The 22,247-nt window shown below is 42.7% G+C and overlaps 2 protein-coding genes across 4 annotated transcripts in view; both read left to right on the forward strand.

The window, feature by feature from the left end:
• The first annotated feature begins 2,285 nt into the window (after window positions 1–2,285).
• clk4b (CDC-like kinase 4b) lies at window positions 2,286–11,607 on the forward strand. Of its 3 annotated transcripts, none has more exons than XM_035781252.2 (13): window positions 2,286–2,428; window positions 3,182–3,339; window positions 4,234–4,462; window positions 5,072–5,162; window positions 5,494–5,560; window positions 5,651–5,767; window positions 6,877–7,043; window positions 7,443–7,537; window positions 7,829–7,958; window positions 8,035–8,117; window positions 10,260–10,339; window positions 10,477–10,567; window positions 10,886–11,607. In XM_035781252.2, exons 2-13 carry the CDS (start codon window positions 3,182–3,184, stop codon window positions 11,033–11,035), a joined length of 1,458 nt encoding a protein of 485 aa, XP_035637145.1. In that variant the 5' UTR covers window positions 2,286–2,428; the 3' UTR covers window positions 11,036–11,607. The 3 variants fall into 3 exon arrangements, with proteins under 3 accessions (XP_035637145.1, XP_035637144.1, XP_035637146.1); XM_035781251.2 differs by lacking the exon at window positions 2,286–2,428 and adding an exon at window positions 2,947–3,078; XM_035781253.2 differs by lacking the exons at window positions 2,286–2,428; window positions 3,182–3,339; window positions 5,072–5,162 and having other exon boundaries at window positions 4,315–4,462.
• Window positions 11,608–11,857: 250 nt separating this feature from the next.
• Window positions 11,858–22,247, forward strand: part of LOC127906236 (collagen alpha-1(XXIII) chain-like) — a 103,570-nt gene continuing 93,180 nt past the window's right edge. Inside the window, exons 1-2 of the mRNA XM_052457538.1 lie at window positions 11,858–12,396; window positions 14,743–14,812. Coding sequence (XP_052313498.1) covers window positions 12,106–12,396; window positions 14,743–14,812 — 361 coding nt within the window. The 5' untranslated portion in view covers window positions 11,858–12,105. The remainder of the gene's footprint in view (window positions 12,397–14,742; window positions 14,813–22,247) is intronic.

Raw genomic sequence — 22,247 nt, forward strand, 5'->3', positions numbered from 1 at the left:
TAAGGAACGGGCCACCGCCTTGATGTTAGTTGAGAACGACAGGGTGTTGTCCAGATCACGCCAAGGTTCTTAGCGCTCTGGGAGGAGGACACAATGGAGTTGTCAACCGTGATGGCGAGATCATGGAACGGGCAGTCCTTCCCCGGGAGGAAGAGCAGCCCGTCTTGCCGAGGTTCAGCTTGAGGTGGTGATCCGTCATCCACACTGATATGTCTGCCAGACATGCAGAGATGCGATTCGCCACCTGGTCATCAGAAGGGGGAAAGGAGAAGATTAATTGTGTGTCTGCATAGCAATGATAGGAGAGACCATGTGAGGTTATGACATAAGTGACTTGGTGTATACGAGAATAGGAGAGGGCCTAGAACAGAGCCCTGGGGGACACCAGTGGTAGAGCGCGTGGTGAGGAGACAGATTCTCGCCACGCCACCTGGTAGGAGCGACCTGTCAGGTAGGACGCAATCCAAGCGTGGGCCGCGCCGGAGATGCCCAACTCGTTCTGATGGTTCAACAAAGCCGATAGGTCTAGAAGGATGAGAGCAGAGGAGAGAGTTAGCTTTGCAGTGCGGAGCGCCTCCGTGATACAGAGAAGAGCAGTCTCAGTTGAATGACTCCAGTCTTGAAACCTGACTGATTTGGATCAAGAAGGTCATTCTGAGAGAGATAGCGGGAGAGCTGGCCAAGGACGGCACGTTCAAGAGTTTTGGAGAGAAAAGAAAGAAGGGATACTGGTCTGTATAGTTGTTGACATCGGAGGGATCGAGTGTAGGTTTTTTCAGAAGGGGTGCAACTCTCGCTCTCTTGAAGACGGAAGGGACGTAGCCAGCGGTCAGGGATGAGTTGATGAGCGAGGTGAGGTAAGGGAGAAGGTCTCCGGAAATGGTCTGGAGAAGAGAGGAGGGGATAGGTTCGAGCGGGCAGGTTGTTGGGCGGCCGGCCGTCACAAGACGCGAGATTTCATCTGGAGAGAGAGGGGAGAAAGAGGTCAGAGCACAGGGTAGGGCAGTGTGAGTCAAGGGGTCTGAATACTTTCCGACGGCAATGTATTAGTGCCTAAAAATAAGGGGATAAATGAATGTAAAAACAACACATCTCTCAGATATAGGACGGACATTTCAGAACAAACTTCCTTTTGATAGTTTTTTGGACTATATGTTGTTCCATGTAGTGAATTTGTTATTCAATGTGTTTCTACTGACTAATAGCAGTAATACCAAATTCAACGTTTCATCCCCCCAAAAATATGATACCTTTTTTAAGTGGTCTTAAAATTGTAAATCAGATAGCTAAGGATCTTTGGTATGACCATATTAAACCAACTCCCTTCCCCAGCTTACACTCTAGAGGGTTTTTATCAAAATCCACAAATAAATGGTTAATAGACCACAAAATCAACATTTTGCAATGGCCATCTCAGTCTCGACTTGAAGTCCATTGAAAACCTGTGGTTTCAATTAAAGAGGGCAGTCTATAAGAGGTAGACGAAGGATATCAAGTATCTGGAAAGATTCTGAATGAAGGAATGGTCAAGATCCCTCCCAATGTATTCTCCAATGTCATAAAACATTTTTGTATTTATTTTATACAGTATTTTTTTCTTATCTTCTGGCAAAGGTACCAATAATTATAGACCTGACTGTACATCTCTGCTTACACTTGAACCAGCTGCGTTGAAAAACAAACCTGTAAGCAAAGCTGCAACGATATTCATAAAATAGAGGGACTAATAATAGCTGAAGGGATGGTCATAAACATTAAACCCTGCCAGCAAATTATGTACAAAAACTATTTATGGCATCAGCTGGGTTAGTCAGGTCAATATATTTGTGTCAACACTGAATGACCATCTGGGAAAACAAATCTCATGACATAACTCCTCATTGGAGGATCTACTGTTAGGCAAATGCCAAAGGTTCTCATGCCTTTTTGCTTAAATGTTTTTCATGTTACCATTGTATACACCCCAACAACATTTTCTGAATGTTCCTTATGGAAGGACACATCTTTTGATTCTTTCAAATTCCTCAGGCCTACTCATTTTGAGAGAGGGCAATGCATGTAACCTTTTATACGTTTTGTCCGGTCAGGTTTAACTGGATACAATATTGTATGTATCCTTTAAGTTGAGGTGAGAGACTAGTTTTATATTTACTCTGGAAATAAGGATATGTCAGTGTCAAACATTTTGGCAACGTGGATATTGAGTAAACCTGGGTTGAGTGAGCGTTATGAACTACATTTCCCATCATCCCGCTGACGTCAGAGTGCTTTGTTCCAAACCACATGGTCGCCATTTTTGTTGAGTATTTTGAGTACTTATCAGTCAGTGGTCGTGACATAATTTGCAACCGTACTTGAAATATCGTTCCCTTAGCTTGGCTGGAAAGTACAGGGTCTTATTACAGAACTTGACTACCAGTTGTTTGAGGTGAGGGTATCTTTATGTTTAACAGCGAAATATAAGCTCATTACATTAAACTTAAAAGCGCAATAAACCATCTTGTCGTTAAAGCTAATGTTAGCTACCGAGCAATCAACGTTAGCCAATGCTCTTCGCTCCGAGAACTGTCGAAGTTGCAGCATGTTAGCTTATTTCGTGTTATTTTCAGCTTGCCTGAAGATAACTCTGATATTGGCATATCGAAACTTAACGATAAACAGTTGTCTAACGTTAGTTAGCTACTTGTTGTGTGCTAACGTTAACGCAGGAGTGATTTGTTGGTTTGTTGACATAGCTAGTTAACACTTAGCTAGCGTTACTAGTCCAACGCTCTAACCACTAGGCTACCCTGCCGCCACTGTTAACGAGTTACGTTACTGATATGTCACAGCTAACGTTTTATGTGTAGACGTTAAGCGATTTAAACAGCATCACACATACCAGCTAGCATATTTCCTGTATATCAGCCAATCATGGGTTAGCCTACTTCAGTTGTATTAATACATTTGGTTCTGAAGTCGGAAATGAAGTATGTCCACAGTCCAGTCACATCTGATATGAGACGTGACAAGCAGACAGTCAGGCTAGCTTTTCACCAGAGCCATGCCAGGGGCAGCGCGTTCCTTTCATTGCAGCTGGTATGGATTTTACAACCAAGATATACAGGAATGCATGAGGATAGGCTTTCTAAGAACTCTTAATTTTTATTGCATAGACTCACTGCCTTTCCTTGTTTGGCAGATGCGGCGTTCCAAGCGCATGCGACACCCTGATGGCTGGGTTGAGGAGTATAGCTATGAGGAGAAGCAGGACATTCGCAAACGGCAGAGGCGAAGTTCCCATAGCAGTGACCGGGAAAAGAGACCGAGGCGGTACCACCACGACAAAACATACGAAAGGTAAATAAGGCACTCTGCTCATGTGCCATCAACTATTCAAGCTAAGATGAATAATGAATGTCATTGATTCTATTTATGGTCAGCATTGTTGAAAATGTTCAGCCAACATTCTTGAAGATGCTGTCATAAAACCTCTATCAGAACATGTAACATTTTTATTATGGCAAGGTGAATTCAAATGTAAACACCACTGACTATTAACTGTAAACAGTTATTACAATCAATCACAGGGATAGTATTTCTGGACATTAACTGACATGTTGTTCTATTTACAATTTATATAGGCCTAAAAATGTATATATACTTTTGTCTATTTACGATTGCATTGAACAAGTATGTAAGTACAAGTTTGCAGGTTCCACAGCAATCCTAAACACAGTATTGACCAATAAATCCTTGGTGTTCTTGCTGAGAGGTGGGATTTACTACTATAACATTGTCAGGTGAGGGAATGACCTCCATTCCAGGCATATATGTGGAATGTGTGTGAGAGGTTGGAAAGGCATGACTGTGCAGTCCGATCTATAATATAGGTGTCGGCGGAGAGGGGAAGGAGGTCTTTAGACACTTGGCTGATGCTGCCTACTGGCGCCTGACCGGCCAAGACATAACACCCCTGCTGCAAGGGCTGATGAATAATACCTCATGCCTGAGATTACCTTATCAACAACCCTGTTGTATTCTGTATTCGTCCCTTATTCTCATGCTTAGCAAGTGGCCGTTTGTCGAGCCAATGAAGATGATCAGTCAGAATTTCACTTGCAGTGCATGTGTAGGATCATACAAACCATCAAAAGATTGCTGTGATTAAGCAATGTCTCCCACTTGATAATGAATATTAACTTTTAGTTTCCTGGTTGAGGTTGTTTTAACTGTAGTCTACCTTGACTACAGGTGTCACCTTGACTCTAAGAAGCTGGAGCGCAGAGCCCAGGAGCCCAGTGTGGAGCGAGAGAGCCATGGGGACAAAGAGAGGGATGGGGCCAAGGGTGAGACGTGTAAGGAGCGGAGGAACAGAGACTGGCACCACTACAGCAAATCCTCCGCACGCAGTGGCCGTAGCCACCAGAGCTGTCGCACACGACACCGCTCCCGCCGTCACAGCCAGGGGCGCTCAGACTCGGTATGATACTCTCCATCTGTCTAACTCTTTCTGTCTGTTGAATTGGGTGATCACATAGTAGAACAGTAATCATCTATGGTTGATAATTTTGTTATTGGGGTTATTTGGACTTGCATAATTATTACTAATTTGTCTGGTATTCCAAAACAGTGCTATGCTTTATTATTAAAAAGAATGTAAAACAATCATTTCAATCTTAAGTGATTGGAATGAAAGTTTGGATTAAGATATTTATTTCGGCACAAATATTAGATGCTTCCATAAAATTCAGCCATTGAACCGTGGATGATGTTCTGCTGCACTTCTGTTGTATAACTACTCTTATCATTTATTGAAAGAACTTCTATTGTGAGTCATGTCTGAAAATATGTTGCCATGTTTTTCTTCTGTAACACACATTATGGTGGCACCTGTGCGTTTCTCGGGGATGCATTTGAAATTGCTGCTGCCGTGGCCTGGCCTGGGTTTCTGAATGGGCCGAATATCCTCCCCCTCATCAACTTCCTCCCGCTGAATGAATGATTGGCGCATTCTGGCCTGGTTCTGGCGGGTTTATGATGATCATGGTGGTGATGCTGTTGGCCATGAACCCCCCCCCCCTCTCTCCAGAGGAGTCACCGCAGGAAGAGATCCAGAAGTTTTGAGGATGATGAGGAGGGTCACCTGATCTATCACAATGGACTCGTACTAAAAGCAAGATGTATAGAACACCAACCTTTCTTTCTGTAACCCTTTTGTCTGATGTATGTTTGAATTATGTCAGTGTAGGTAGGGTATAGCTTCGGGGCATTGGAATATTTTAAGAAATATTGTGAAGCTTTGAGATTTGGAAGTTTTTTTTCCTCTCCGTCTATTAGCAGTAAGGCTAGAGAACTATTATTGTAGTAGTTTCCTAGTAATAGGAGTGAAGTGACACATGCTATGTAGCCAGAGTGAGTAGCTGTGGTGTAGACAGCTGCTAGTCTAGTTATCTGTTCTTGTTGTAGATACTCTGTTCTGATGGACTAACAGCTTCTCCTTTGCCCCTTTAGATGAGATTGTATCCACTTTAGGAGAAGGGGCTTTCGGGAAAGTGGTGGAATGTATCGACAACCCGAAGTAAGTAACATCTTTATTTCTTGTTCAAGCCAACCAAATGGGTTTACACTCATGGCATTATCTTCTCTCTGTCAACCTCTGCTTTTGTAGTGATGACACGAGGGTGGCACTGAAGATCATTAAGAACATTGATCGTTACCGGGAGGCTGCTATGTCTGAGGTAGAGGTGCTGGAACAGATGAACTCCCTGGATGACGAGAGAACCTTGTGAGCAACCGGGACTAAGGGACACACATTTTAGCCTACAACATTCTTATATACCTCTGACCAACTGCTTAGCTGATTGGAGGTGATATACGAACAGGTGGTAATCAATGTTCCCTCTAAGCTGCGCGTGGCTGCGCACTTCCTCCAGGACTGCCAGGCGACGGAAGAGATTGAACTTCACTGAGTTCGCCGTATTAGTTTGCACTATATAGATTGTTTTTTCTGTGATTGAAACAACATATCAGCCCCTTTTTTCAATGCAACAAACCAAAACAAATCTAACTTTGCAAGATTGAGTTTGTCATTTAGTTGTAGGCAGAGGGGTAGCCGTTGAGTGGTCTTTCAATCACTCGTGAGTGAATGGGCTTTTCAGATCAGAGCACATAGCCATGCGTGTGCACATTTGTTGATATTCTTTGCTAGTTATTAGCCCAGTTATAATTAAGTATAGGTCCGCAATGGGGAATTACTGCTTCCTACAAGAGTGCAATATGTAGGCTACAATTCAAGTCTTTGAAAAGCCAGTCTGGTAAAAAAAAAAGCTTACGTCTTAATTAAAGGGGTAGTTTTGTTTTTTGACGGGCCTCTAATATGCAAATAAGCCAACAGGCAGAGGGATAGCCTAAATTGTCTAATTCATTGTATGGTAATTAATTATATTTAGTAGTGTTTTTATTTTTTTTGCATCATACAACACAATGCAATGTAGTCACCTATTTGGGCCATGATGTTACAGACCAAGTAAAAAATCATGAATTAATGTCATGCCCTTCATGTAAAAACGTTTTTAAAAATCTCATGCAATGTAGGCCTACATTGAACAGCACATATAGGGTACTGTAAGCTACATCATATAAATCAAAAGCTATTTCCATGTGAAAATGTTATGGGATTTGCTCCATTGGTTTTGTTGATAGGCCTACATTATGCTCAAATTGGCCACTGTCTAAAACTGTAAGGGTATTGTGTACATTGTAAACGTGTGCCGAAAGTTGCACAAAATTCTCACAATGCTCAAGTTTCCACTCACAAGACCAAAACTTTGCTCAGTGTCCCAAAAAAAAGAGGAAACATTTGTGTTAATGTGTTTTCTTATTGCCCTCATACAGTGGCTGTGTGCGTATGCTGGACTGGTTCGATTACCATGGCCACATCTGCATTGTGTTTGAGCTTCTGGGTCTCAGCACTTTTGACTTTCTGAAGGAGAACGGCTTCATGCCTTTCACTGTGGACCAGATCAGACACATGGCCTACCAGATCTTCAGAGCTGTGTCCTGTGAGTAAAACTCTGGTGCAAAACTCTGTTCAGGACGAGTGTACCTTTTTTTCCCTGTAGGCCGAATCGTCTCTTGTTGTGATGACTGCTGCTGCCTTCTTGGCCAGGTCTCCCTTGTAAAAGAGACTCCCTTCCCTGTCTCAATGGGACGTTTCTGGTTAAATGTAAATAGATACAATATACAGCTTGATGTTTTTAGAAAAAGCAACATGGAAATGGGAAGTTCTATTTCTGTATATTGAGTTGAACATCGTGTCGTGGAATTTGAATAACCTAATACTAATTATTAGAGAACGGTGTGCTCTATACCATCAGATGGTGGATAGTTTTATTTATGTAAATTGGAATTTAGGAACAAAGGAAGGCATCTTAACACCTACACTCATTTTTGTTTTATAGTTCTCCATCGAAATAAACTGACCCATACTGACCTGAAGCCAGAGAATATTCTCTTTGTCAATTCTGACTATGACATGGAATACAATGCCAAAATGGTAAGTTGACTGACCATTGCAAGTTGAGAGCACACATAGACTATTTAGATATTGACAACCTTTATTTAAGCATTTTAAAACACTTCAGTTTTTCCAGTCATGCGTATCATCCAATCCAACTGTCAATGGTTTAACAATTTATAAATACAAGTATGGCCAGATCAGCACACCCCTACCCAGTCCCTTCAGTCAGTAGGTCCAGATTGGCACACCCCTACCCAGTCCCCTCCAGTCAGTATGGACCGCTGCAGCAGACAGCGTGTAATAAGTGTCTTGTGTTTTCAAATGCAGAAACGGGATGAGAGAACTTTGAAGAACCTAGATGTGAAAGTGGTGGATTTTGGTAACGCCACCTTTGACCATGAGCACCACACCTCTGTGGTCTCCACCCGCCATTACAGAGCACCGGAGGTCATCCTTGGTAAGTGGCGAGAAACCAATGTGTTGGTGAAAGTGAGGAATGCAAGTCTAAATTGTTGTAATGTTTGTTTTCACAGAGCTGGGGTGGAATCAGTCATGTGATGTGTGGAGTCTAGGCTGCATTCTCCTAGAGTACTATCTTGGGTTAACACTGTTCCAGGTAGGTACAGGAGCAGTAGAGGGAGTTTCTTTCAGCAAAAATATTTTTATTGATACAATTGCCTTCCTGCCATTTTTGTAGCCTGGGTGCCAGTCTTTCTGCTTAGGGCTGTGGCAGTCATGAAATTGTCAGCTGGTGACTGTCATGCAAATAACTGCCAGTCAGATGGTAAATTACAATTAATTAACATAAACATGTTTAGCATCTCCGGGCTTCCACACTCAAGCTACTGATGTGGAGACTAATAAATGCCACTTAATACAGCCTACACCAACACAATAAATCCATTATTTATTTTGGGCAGGTCTAAAGAAACATTATGGTTTGATAGAAATGTAGCCTATTTCAGAAGAGTAGAATGGCATATTCTGAGTCGTCCTTATATTAGGCCCTGGTCTGGCTATGCCATATTGCTGTGCGCTGCACTAGTTTATATAGCAGACAAAATTGGCTTAATTCTTCTGCCATTATTTTATAGTAAGAATAATATAATTGAACACAGCTTAATAAAATATAAATGTTTATTTTTCCCAAATGATTTCCGGGGGTGTGTGCACATTGTTCTGTGTTGAGCACTTAACAAAGTGAATTCTCCCCGATGAACTCTGGGAGGGGACTGTGGATCAGTCTCCGTTCGTACGTTAGTCACATGCGATATCTGACAGCACTGGCCCGATTTTGACGAAACTCGTGTGAATGATGTATATTGCCATAGAGATCCTTCATTTACAAAATTACCGATTGGCCCAAGGCAGGACCTACAGTAATAGTCACACGCGATCTCAATTGGCCTATGTCTCTTATTCGAAATTTGACGAGCACTTGATAATATTGTCACCCATCAGACTATCCTCAATTTAATCCGGTCTTTTACATATAGTCTACTAATGTGTGGAAGTATTTTGGATTTAGAATGGCCCACCAAAAAATGTAACATGTCATCCTTAGCCTGCACTCGGAATAGCGAATGTAGGTTATGTGCGGTAATAAAAAAATTCAAAAAGTATATGCCTGGCAGGCTACACCAGTTGTAAAGCAGATTCATGTGCTTAATATTAAGAATTGAGCAAAAAATATTGCAGCACGAGGAAAGTTTTCACATGCGATTGCACATGACTGGGCTCATAAGAACCACCCTGTTCCAGGGGTCTACAGGCCACGTTTAGTTATTCGGCCACTTTAGTTGTGATACAAACCTTATCAAAACATTTAGACCTATGAACTAGACTGCGACTGCTTTGAAAAAGGTGCAAAAAATGTACGCGCCGCTTCTTGCCTTAGACTGCACACGCGGGGCATCATTCAAAGGGGATAATATTCTCACCCCTCAGACTTCTGAATAAAATGTTGTCTTTACATGTACTAAATAATGTGTGAAATTAGTTTGAATTGAAAATGTGCAAATATCATGCACCTGTCGGGGCGGACATGTCATCCGTATGCACTTAAATATTGAATGGAAGACTCTTTTCCCGCAGTTCATTTTCATGCCAGCCTGGTAGGCTACTCCAGTTGTAAAGCAAAGCAATGTGCTGAATATTAGGAAGATTGAGAAAGAAATAAAGTAGGCCTGGCCTATGGAAAGCTGATGGATCCACTTTTTAATGGAGGCCATCAGCTTTTCTCACAATTACATAGCCTATAGAAATGTTGCGCAACTTGGGCTTATTATAGGAACACTTATTTCATTCCATGCATCAGCCAGCTATGAGGAGCTGGCTCTGGCTGCACCACGGGCAACCCTAATTCACTCAAACTGTGAATGCCAGGGCTCTCATGAAGGGTTTGATTAGATTTTTGATTGCATTTGCATTGACGTCAGCGTGATTAGAGGGACAATAGAGCGCTGAGTACCAGGCCATTAGCAAGTTTGGTAAGCTACTAATTACCATCAGCGGCGGCATAGCGCAGTTTTGGAGAAGCCTCGTTACCTTGACTCAGCGGTCACACAGAATTTGAATGCAGTCATGACTTTTGACTGCTGCTGTAGCGGTAACACAGTCACCGTAACAACCTTATTTCTACTCTTACCATCTCCTGGAATTGTCATGCCATGTTTTGGCATGACAATGGAGTAGGCAAAAGCACAAACAGATCTGGGACCAGGCTCAATTTTGGGGGGGACTTTAACTTTAATTTCAGACGCATGACAGCAAAGAACACCTGGCCATGATGGAGAGGGTTCTGGGGCCCATACCTGTCCACCTACTACAGAAAACGAAGTATGTTTAGTGTTTGTTAATGATTTTTGGTTGATAACCCTGAGTCTCAATTTCAAGATTAAGATTTACATGATCATAGACAAATGGTTGTTGTCAATTAAGAGTGTGTAAATGTATGTTTTTAAATTGTCCCCCAGGAAGCGGCGGTATGTGCATCATGACCGGCTGGACTGGGATGAACACAGTTCCTCAGGGAGATATGTGAGGAAGCACTGCAAACCACTCAAGGTAAAACTCAAACTACAGTTACCTGTATGATAAACACCATGCACATTAGGGACCACAATGGAAGTAAGTCACTGACTTGATTGTACTGTCACTGTCACGTTTAATAAAATGTATGTACTGTGTTCTTTATAAAAAAAAACCGTTTTTTACTAGTTTATAAAAATCAATCAATTCAGTAGCAACTAGCAAGCACCTTTTTGTGAATCAGAAATTCCACAATACAATCGCTGGAACAACCTCAATTGATCTGCACACATGAAATACTGTACAACAACTGGATGCTGTTTCTAATATGTACCGTTTCTCTTGTCCCCTTAGCAATACATGTCCTCCAGGAGTTCAGACCACGAGCAGCTATTTGACCTGATCCACAGTATGATGGAGTATGACGTGTCCAGGAGGCTCACCCTGGAAGAGGCCATCTGGCATCCATTCTTCCACCCCATGAGGAAGGAGAGGAAAAAGTGACCCTGAAGACCACAGCACTCACTACTCTACATTTCTCTACTCCAAGGGAGACTTCTATAGACTGCATCAGTCCGCTATCTATGAGATTATTACCCTTGTTTACATACCGATTGAGTTTACCTGCCTGCTTCCTTCAGATTTAATTTATTTAACTTGTGAATCCTCTTGATCCCCTTTGATTTGTGAATAAATTTGTTTACTATGTTCTCAAAATTGTGTTCCTTCACATTGAACTAACCCCCTTTTTTTAAACTTTAGATTAATTGATTTGACATAGAATATTGTCATCGGGAAAATATTATTGCTCTTTAAAGTTGATTGATTGCTAGACATATTTTCTGGTAATTTTCAAGGCACTATGGTCAGTAAGACAGTGAGTGATAAGAATGCAGTCTATTGGTCTACTTGTAGTAGTCATATTTATCCAGTTGATGGCAATACAACATCCCATGATGAGATTCCAGTTCCACACATGCAAGAGATGGGATTTGAAATAGACAAGTGCACGTTCCTTGATAAGTTTTAAAATGAATTTGTTGATACAACATTTGAATAAATAACATTGAGTGTGACATTTCAATCCACCCCCATTATTTTCCATTAATGGTTCATTTTATATTTCAATATTTTTTCAAAGTACAGTACCATTTAATGAATTATGTCAAATGCTATTACTTTGCTTTGTTTTGAATACGAGTTTAATTTGTTTCATTATTCGGGTTTTCATGCATTCACCATTATTCTAGAGGTGAATTCTCAGGCAGGCTATTTTTATTGAAGGGACTAAGGGGAGTGCTAAGAATGGTATTTGGCACCCTGTCTCTGTCTTACTGGTCTAAATCATTCGACCTGAGAGCGCGTGAGCGCAACTACACAGCCTACGCTACTGTTGCGTCCAGCTTTCCTCCCCATTCACCTATACTCAGATGTAAACGTTCATTCTAGTGATGGCGCCGATGCTGTAACAAAGTGGCATTTTAAAAAATCGATTATTTCTAGCAGGAAATGCTGCACACAGGAAAAGTGCTTACAATTGATTTCTAGTATTTTTTTTGGCTGCCAACGTCAGGATGGGATCCCACGCAAAATCAGCGAATAAGAAGGCCAAGGAATCTATCAACTGCCTCAAATCAAACTTTTCATATTGTTTAGTCGGGCTGTTAATTGTCTTTTGTATCATGCTGTCGGTGTGTTCTATGGCGTTTTGTTTTTTGGTCAACTTCAAGACATCTTACCTGGAGTACAGAGTGCATACATTGGAGATGGAGAGAATGTTCCTGATCCATCCCGATGCATCCGCGCAGGATGAGAATGGAACAGTACCTGGTCTCCAGGATATCATTGAAAAAATTGTGCAAGAGGTGAGGATGACTTAAAATTGTAATAAAGTTAAACGTATCAGACTGATACAAATGCAATATTTTGAAGGATGATTTCTCACATTTTCGAATACAGTAAGGTTGCCTTTTTTTAAATCAACATTGTGGTAGCTGATCACCATAATCAAGTGACTTAGGGTTGTTAAAAAAAAAAAAAAAATTAATTGCAAGATTTGCACTTATTGATCACGATTAAACGCCAATTCAGAAATTGCTCAAATTGAGCTGTAATTTTAAGATTTTTTTATACAAAAAGCATTACAGGAATATTTACTTCTTGATTTTGTCCAAAGTAACAGTAAGTAAAATCAGGTAAATTGATGATGCACACTTTATTTTACCACAAAGTCAACTTGTTGTGACATCACAGTTTTTTAATTGTATATATAGATTTGTTTTTAGCTGTATAGATTATGTATTTGTATGTTTTCAGTTTATTTTGAATGCTTTCAGACAATTCGCTTAATCATGATTAAAAATGGACTAATTAGCTCTGAAAGCCCTTTATGTAACTAATTTGACTCCTTAATTGAGACTGATCTCCAAATTCGAGATCCATTCAAAAATGGTTGTCCCATTTCTACCACTACTCTACCACATTTCTACCACTACTCTACCACATTTCTACCACTACTTACAGTGGGGCAAAAAAGTATTTAATCAGCCACCAATTGTGCAAGTTCTCCCACTTAAAAAGATGAGAGGCCTGTAATTTTCATCATAGGTACACTTCAACTATGACAGACAAAATGAGGAAGAAAAATCCAGAAAATCACATTGTGGGATTTGTAATGAATTTATTTGCAAATTATGGTGGAAAATCAGTATTTGGTCAATAACAAAAGTTTGTCTCAATACTTTGTTATATACCCTTTTTTGGCAATGACAGGTCAAACATTTTCTGTAAGTCTTCACAAGGTTTTCACACACTGTTGCTGGTATTTTGGCCCATTCCAGTGATGTTTTGTTGCTGTTGCTGGGCAACACGGGCTTTAAACTCCCTCCAAAGATGTTCTATGGGGTTGAGATCTGGAGACGGGCTAAAAAAATGCAGAAAATCACATTGTAGGATTTCTAATGAATTTATTTGCAAATTATGGTGGAAAATAAGTATTTGGTCACCTACAAACAAGCAAGATTTCTGGCTCTCACAGACCTGTAACTTCTTTAAGAGGCTCTTCTGTCCTCCACTCGTTACCTGTATTAATGGCACCTGTTTGAACTTATCAGTATAAAAGACACCTGTCCACAACCTCAAACAGTCACACTACAAACTCCACTATGGCCAAGACCAAAGAGCTGTCAAAGGACACCAGAAACAAAATTGTAGACCTGCACCAGGCTGGGAAGACTAAATCTTCAATAGTTAAGCAACTTGGTTTGAAGAAATCAACTGTGGGCGCAATTATTAGGAAATGGAAGACATACAAGACCACTGATAATCTCCCTCGATCTTGTGCTCCACGCAAGATCTCACCCTGTGGGGTCAAAATGATCACAAGAACGGTGAGCAAAAATCCCAGAACCACACGGGGGACCTAGTGAATGACCTGCAGAGAGCTGGGACCAAAGTAACAAAGCCTACCATCAGTAACACACTACGCCGCCAGGGACTCAAATCCTGCAGTGCCAGACGTGTCCCGCTGTTTAAGCCAGTACATGTCCAGGCCTGTCTGAAGTTTGCTAGAGAGCATTTGGATGATCCAGAAGAAGATTGGGAGAATGTCATATGGTCAGATGAAACCAAAATATAACTTTTTGGTAAAAACTCAACTCGTCGTGTTTGGAGGACAAAGAATGCTAAGTTGCATCCAAAGAACACCATACCTACTGTGAAGCATGGGGGTGGAAACATCATGCTTTGGGGCTGTTTTTCTGCAAAGGGACCAGGACGACTGATCCGTGTAAAGGAAACAATGAATGGGGCCATGTATCGTGAGAGGATCCCAAACACACCGCCCGGGCAACGAAGGAGTGGCTTCGTAAGAAGCATTTCAAGATCTTGGAGTGGCCTAGCCAGTCTCCAGATCTCAACCCCATAGAAAATCTTTGGAGGGAGTTGAAAGTCTGTGTTGCCCAGCAACAGCCCCAAAACATCACTGCTCTAGAGGAGATCTGCATGGAGGAATGGGCCAAAATACCAGCAACAGTGTGTGAAAACCTTGTGAAGACTTACAGAAAACGTTTGACCTCTGTCATTGCCAACAAAGGGTATATTAAAAAGTATTGGTGGCTGACTAAATACTTTTTTGCCCCACTGTACATCTTACATTTAACCTACATTCAAAGAAACATTATGCACGGTGTATTCTTGTTGTCCCCTTTCAGAGACTGACCATAGCACTGCCCAAACTTCGCACTGCCAGGGAGGTCATTCAAGAGTGCTCCTGTCCTCCAGGTATGTTTCCTACTCTATGAAATCAAATCAAATGTTATTTGTCACATACACATGGTTAGCAGATGTTAATGCGAGTGTAGCGAAATGCTTGTGCTTCTAGTTCCGACAATGCAGTAATAACCAACGAGTAATCTAACCTAACAATTCCACAACTACTACCTTATACACACAAGTGTAAAGGGATAAAGAATATTTACATAAAGATATATGAATGAATGATGGTACAGAACGGCATAGGCAAGATGCAGTAGATGGTGTCGAGTACAGTATATACATATGAGATGAGTAATGTAGGGTATGTAAACATTATATTAAGTGGCATTGTTTAAAGTGACAAGTGAGGCCTTCCGGGTGGCGCAGTGGTCTAGGGCACTGCAGCGCAAGCTGTGCCACCAGAGACTCTGGATTCGGGCCCAGGCTCTGTCACAGCCGGCCGACGCACAATTGGCCTAGCCTCGTCTGGGTTAGGGAGGGTTTGGCCGGTAGGGATATCCTTGTCTCACCAGCGACTCCTGTGGCGGGACGGGCGCAGTGCGCGCTAACCAAGGTGGCCAGGTGCACGGTGTTTCCTCCGATATCTTGTTGCGGCTGGCTTCCGGGTTGGAGCCGCACTGTGTTAAGAAGCATGTTTGGGTTGTGTTTCGGAGGACGCATGGCTTTCGACCTTTGTCTCTCCCGAGCCCGTACGGGAGTTGTAGCGATGAGACAAGATGGTAATTACTAACAAATGGATACCAAGAAATTTGGGAGAAAAGGGGGTAAAATTTAAAATAAATAAATAAAGTGATAACTTTTTTACATCTATTTCCATTATTAAAGTGGCTGGAGTTGAGTCAGTATGTTGGCAGCAGCTACTCAATGTTAGTGGTAGCTGTTTAACAGTCTGATGGCCTTGAGATAGAAGTTGTTTTTCAGTCCCTGCTTTGATGCACCTGTACTGACCTCGCCTTCTGGATGATAGCAGGGTGAACAGGCAGTGGCTCGGGTGGTTGTTGTCCTTGATGATGTTTATGGCCTTCCTGTGACATCGGGTGGTGTAGGTGTCCTGGAGGGCAGGTAGTTTGCCCCCGGTGATGCGTTGTGCAGACCTCACTACCCTCTGGAGAGCCTTACATTTGTGGGCGGAGCAGTTGCCGTACCAGGCGGCGACCGGATGCTCTCGATTGTGCATCTGTAAAAGTTTGGAGGTTTAAGAGGCACTGATGTGCCTTCTTCACAACGCTGTTTGTGTGGGTGTACCAGTTTGTCCGTGATGTGTACGCAGAGGAACTGAACTTACTACCCTTTCCACTACTGTCCCGTCGATGTGGATAGGGGGGTGCTCCCTCTGCTTTTTCCTGAAGTCCACGATCATCTCCTTTGTTTTGTTGACGTTGAGTGTGAGGTTATTTTCCTGACACCACACTCCGAAGGCCCTCACCTCCTCCCTGTAGGCCTTCTCGTCGTTGTTGGTAATCAAGCCTACCACTGTAGTGTCGTCTGCAAACTTGATGATTGAGTTGGAGGCATGCATGGCCACGCAGTCGTGGGTGAACAGGGAGTACAGGATATGGCTCAGATTGCACCCTTGTGGGGCCCCAGTGTTGAGGATCAGCGGGGTGGAGATGTTGTTACCTACCCTCACCACCTGGGGGCGGCCCGTCAGGAAGTCCAGTACCCAGTTGCACAGGGCGGGGGCGAGACCCAGGGTCTCGAGCTTGATAACGAGTTTGGAGGGTACTATGGTGTTAAATGCTGAGCTGTAGTCGATGAACAGCATTCTCACATAGGTATTCCTCTTGTCCAGATGGGTTAGGGCAGTGTGGTTGCGATTGCATCGTCTGTGGACCTATTGTGGTAGTAAGCAAATTGGAGTGGGTCTAGCGTGTCAGGTAGGGTGGAGGGGATATGGTCCTTGACTAGTCTCTCTAAGCACTTCATGATGATGGAAGTGAGTGCTACAGGGCGGTAGTCGTTTAGCTCAGTTACCTTAGCTTTCTTGCGAACAGGAACAATGGTGGCCCTCTTGAAGCATGTGGGGACAGCAGACTGGGATAAGGATTGATTGAATATGTCCGTAAACACACCAGCCAGCTGGTCTGCGCTTGCTCTGAGGACGTTGCTGGGGATGCTGTCTGGGCCGGCAGCCTTGCGAGGGTTAACACGTTTAAATGTTTTACTCATGTCGGCTGCAGTGAACGAGAGTCCGCAGGTTTTGGTAGCGGGCCGTGTCAGTGGCACTGTATTGTCCTCAAAGCGAGTAAAGAAGTTATTTAGTCTGTCTGGGAGCAAGACATCCTGGTCCGCGACGGGGCTGGTTTTCTTTTTGTAATCTGTGATTGACTGTAGACCCTGCCACATACCTCTTGTGTCTGAGCCGTTGAATTGTGACTCTACTTTGTCTCTATACTGACGCTTAGCTTGTTTGATTGCCTTGCGGAGGGAATAGCTACACTGTTTGTATTCGGTCATGTTTCCGGTCACCTTGCCCTAGTTAAAAGCAGTCGTTCGCGCTTTCAGTTTCCCGCAAAAGCTGCCATCAATCCACGGTTTCTGGTTTGGGAATGTTTTAATAGTTGCTGTGGGTACGACATCGCCGATATACTTTCTAACGAAACTCGCTCACCGAATCAGCGTATTCATCAATGTTGTTGTTGGACGCAATGCGGAACATATCCCAATCCACGTGATCGCAGCAGTCTTGAAGCGTGGAATCAGATTTGTCGGACCAGCGTTGAACAGACCTGAGTGCGGGAGCTTCCTGTTTTAGTTTCTGTCTATAGGCTGGAAGCAACTAAATGGAGTCGTGGTCTTTTCCAAAAGGAGGGCGGGGGAGGGCCTTATATGCGTTGCGGAAGTTAGAATAACAATGATCCAGGGTTTTACCAGCCCTGGTTGCACAATCGATATGCTGATAGAATTTAGGGAGTCTTGCTTTAAGATTAGCCTTGTTAAAATCCCCAGCTACAATGAATGCAGCCTCAGGATATGTGGTTTCCAGTTTACATAGTGTCAAATAAAGTTTGTTCAGGGCCATCGATGTGTCTGCTTGGGGGGGGAATATATACGGCTGTGATTATAATCGAAGAGAATTCTATTGGTAGATAATGCAGTTGACATTTGATTGTGAGGAATTCAGGAAGTCAGGTGAACAGAAGGACTTGAGTTCCTGTATGTTGTTATGATCACACCAAGTCGTATTAATCATAAGACAAGCCCCTCTTCTTACCAGAAAGTTGCTTGTTTCTGTCGGCGTGATGCGTGAAGGTGGCTTCTACTCCCAGGTTGATAGAAGGAATTTCAAATATTAAATGGTTTACTATTACATTATCAGTCAACTTGACTTTTCTCAAACAGTTCAACAAAGTAGTCATCATTTTAATTAGTGTTATTCAATTGAAAACTATTCAGAGGAAGACAATGCTCAGGTATAGGCATATAAGCACATCTATTAGTGTTATTTTTGCTAAGCCTGTTAGTGGTCAACATAATAAAGAGTGCATTCGGAAAGTATTCAGACCCCTTGAATTTTTCCACATTTTGTTACTTTACAGCCTTATTCTAAATTGGATTACATTTTTTTTTTATTTCCTCAATCCACACACAATAGCCCATAATGACAAAGCGAAAACAAGTTTTTAGACATTTTGCAACTGTATAAAAAATAAAAACAGAAATACCTTATTTACATAAGTATTCAGACCCTTTGCTATGAGACTCGAAATTGAGCTCAGGTGCATCCTGTTTTGATTGATCATCCTTGAGATGTTTCTACAACTTGATTGGAGTCCATCTGTGGTAAATTCAATTGATTGGACATGATTTGGAAAGGCACACGCCTGTCTGTATAAGGTCCCACAGTTGACATTGAATGTCGGAGCAAAAACCAAGCCATGAGGTCGAAGGAATTGCCCGTAGAGCTCCAAGACAGGATTGTGTCGAAGGCACAACCATCTCTGCAGCACTCCACCAATCAGGCCTTTATGGCAGAGTGGCCAGACAGAAGCCACTTCTCAGTAAAAGGCACATTACAGCCACTTGGAGTTTGCCAAAAAGACTCTCAGACCATGAGAAACAAGATTCTCTGGTCTGATGACACCAAGATTGAACTCTGAATGAACGTCTGAATGCCAAGCGTCACGTCTGGAGGAAACCTGGCACCATCCCTACGGTGAAGCATGGTGGTTGCAGCATCATGCTGTGGGGAAGTTCTTCATTGGCAGGGACTGGGAGACTTGTCAGGATCGAGGGAATGAGGAACGGAGCAAAGTACAGAGAGATCCTTGATGAAAACCTGCTCCAGAGTGCTCAGAATCTCAGACTGGTGGCGAAGGTACACCTTCCAACAGGACAGCGACCCCAAGACAATGCAGGAGTGGCTTCGGGACAAGTCTCTGAATGTCCTTGAGTGGCCTAGCCAGAGCCCAGACTTGAATCCGATCGAACATCTCTGGAGAGCCCTGAAATTAGCTGTCCAGCAACACTCCCCATCCAAACTGACAGAGCTTGAGAGGGTCTACAGCACATATGTCAGAGTCAAGGCCCGCGGGCCACATCCGGCCCGCGAGAAGGTTTTTTACGGCCCCTGGGATGATCTTGATTTATTATTAGAACCGGCCCGCAGACCGCAGCAAGCCGGCAGCCCGCAGATCTTTTACACGCACCAATACTACATTTCCCACAATGCAACGGTGACGCACCGAGCAGTAGGCTGCTTCATTTCAATATTTATTGGCACAGCAGTTGTCAGCATCACAGTAAAATTAACTTTCAGATACCCATCAAAAATGGCAAAACGGAAGGTGGACACTGAGAACCGGGGTTTCAAACAAGGTGGGAGTCGGAGTATTTGTTCACGGAGGTAGCTGGAAAACCTGTGTGTCTTCTGTGTGGAGAAAGTGTGGCGGTACTGAAAGAGTATAATCTGAGACGACATTATGAAACGAAACACGCGGACAAAAACAAGAATATGGACATGGAACAAAGGCTACAAAAGGCAGAGGAATTAAAACGAGGCCTCAAATCTCGACAGGCTCTGTTCAAAAGCCAAATCACAAGGCCAGGCTGCTGTCAAGGCCAGTTTTATTTTGGCAGAAGAGATCGCTAAATCAGCCCGGCCATTTACGGAGGGGATTTCATCAAAAACTGCATGATTAAAGTTTGTGACGAAGTTTGCCCAGAAAAAAGGCAACTCTTTTAAATGTGAGTCTGAGCAGAAACACCATTGCCGAGAGAGTAGACCAGTTGTCCATCAATCTAAAAGAGCAGCTTGTGAAAAAGGGAAAAGATTTCATTGCATATTCCTTGGCTGTGGATGAGAGCACCGACATTTCTGACATTGCCCAGTTGTCAATTTTCATCCGCGGAGTGGACTCCAGCCTAAGCGTGACAGAGGAGTTTTTGGCTTTACGTCCTATGCATGGCACAACTACGGGGCATGATTTGTATGAAGAGGTGTCAAGATGTGTAAATGAGATGGAGCTGCCTTGGGAAAAACTTGTGGGTTTGACAACCGACGGAGCACCTGCGATGTGTGGACACAGGAGCGGACTGGTGGCGAAGATACGGGAAAAGATGCAAGAGGAAAACGCGACAGGTGAGCTGACAGCTTATCATTGTATCATACACCAGGAAGCGTTGTGCGGTAAAGCCTTGAAAATGGAGCATGTAATGAGCATCATCACGCGCACAGTTAACTTTATCAGAGCCAAAGGTTTGAATCACCGCCAGTTCAAGGCATTTCTGACGGAGTTAGAAACGGAGCATGGTGATTTGCCTTATCACACAGAGGTGCGATGGCTAAGCCAGGGAAAGGTGCTTCAAAGATGTTTCGAGCTTCGTGAGGAGATTTGTCTGTTCTTGGACAGCAAAGGGAAAGACACAACACAACTCCGAGACGAAATGTTTCTGTGTGAAATGGCTTTTCTGTGTGACATTACGAGTCATCTGAATGCAATGAACTTGCAGCTGCAGGGTCGGGATCGTGTCATCTCTGATATGTACAGTACAGTGAAGGCATTTAAAACCAAACTGACTCTGTGGGAGATGCGGAAAGAAAATTTGAGCCACTTTCCCAGCTGCCAGACCATGAAAGAGAAGCTCTCTACCAGTGCGTTCCCGAGCGCACAGTTGGCTGATAAAATAGGTATGCTTGCCGCTGACTTTCGACGCCGATTTGCTGACTTTGAAGCACAAAAAAGCAGGTTGGAACTGCTCGGTAACCCATTTGCTGTTGACGTGGAAAGCTCACCACCAAACCTCCAAATGGAGTTGATTGACCTCCAATGCAATGATGCACTGAGGGCAAAATATGCGGCAGTGGGTGCTGCGGAGTTCGCCCGTTTCCTCCCGACACAATGCCCCAGCTGCGCATCCAGGCTGCTCAAACGTTGTCTATGTTTGGCAGCACATACCTGTGTGAACAACTGTTTTCTTTGATGAACTTGAACAAAACATCACACAGAAGTCGACTTACTGCTGAACACCTCCACTCAATTCTGAGGATTTCCTCAGCTCAGAGCCTTACCCCGAACATTGATGAACTTGTGGAAAAGATGGGACACCACCAAGTATCACCCTCAACCTCAAACAAGTGAACATTACTGTGCAATCACATATTTAGAGTTTTTACTCAGTTCAAGTTTAAAAGTTAAAGTTTAATATTTGTTTTCACTGCATGTTACTTCTCCTTAAACAAAGTGTTGTTTTTGATTAATAGATTTTTGCACTTTATTTTATTGTATTTCAATCCAATTATATTTTAAAAATATTTCAGTTGAGTGGATGATAGAAAATTGCTATTATTGTTTTTTCTTTGAAGTAAATTTAGCCCACTTTTGCTAAAATAGAAAATATAGGCTACTGATGGTGCCTTGAATACCGGTTTCTTTCATTTAATGTTCATGTTATGGGGATTTTTATATAAAGGAAATTTGTCTTTTGTGTCTGTTGAAAATTAAAGATTACTGACAGAGCCATAAGAAAATATTGCTTTATTTATCTGATCATATTGGAATATATTTGTTAGGTTTTCAGTAGGTTCAATTAGGTTCACTAGACTATATGCGTCATTTAAAAAATTTTCAATGAACATTCGAACAGTCCGGCCCTCGGCTTGTAGCTAAATTTTTATTTGGCCCTCCGTCCATTTGACTTTGACACCCCTGGTCTACAGAAAAGAATGGGAGAATCTCCCCAAATACAGGTGTGCCAAGCTTGTAGTGTCATACTCAAGAAGACTTGAGGCTGTAATCACTGGCAAAGGAGCTTCAACAAAGTACAGATTAAAGGGTCTGATTTAGGGTTGCAAAGGGTCGGAAACTTTCCAGCTAATTTCCAGAACTTTTCCCGGGAATTTTTCATGGGAAGTTAAGTCCTGAAATTTTGCTTAAATTCATCAAAAAAGTAAGCTTATAACAGTGAACCTTTTTTTGTGGGATACACATAAGGCAATTCG

Source organism: Oncorhynchus keta, chromosome 11 (assembly GCF_023373465.1).
Source record: "Oncorhynchus keta strain PuntledgeMale-10-30-2019 chromosome 11, Oket_V2, whole genome shotgun sequence".
Taxonomy (NCBI): Eukaryota; Metazoa; Chordata; class Actinopteri; order Salmoniformes; family Salmonidae; genus Oncorhynchus; species Oncorhynchus keta.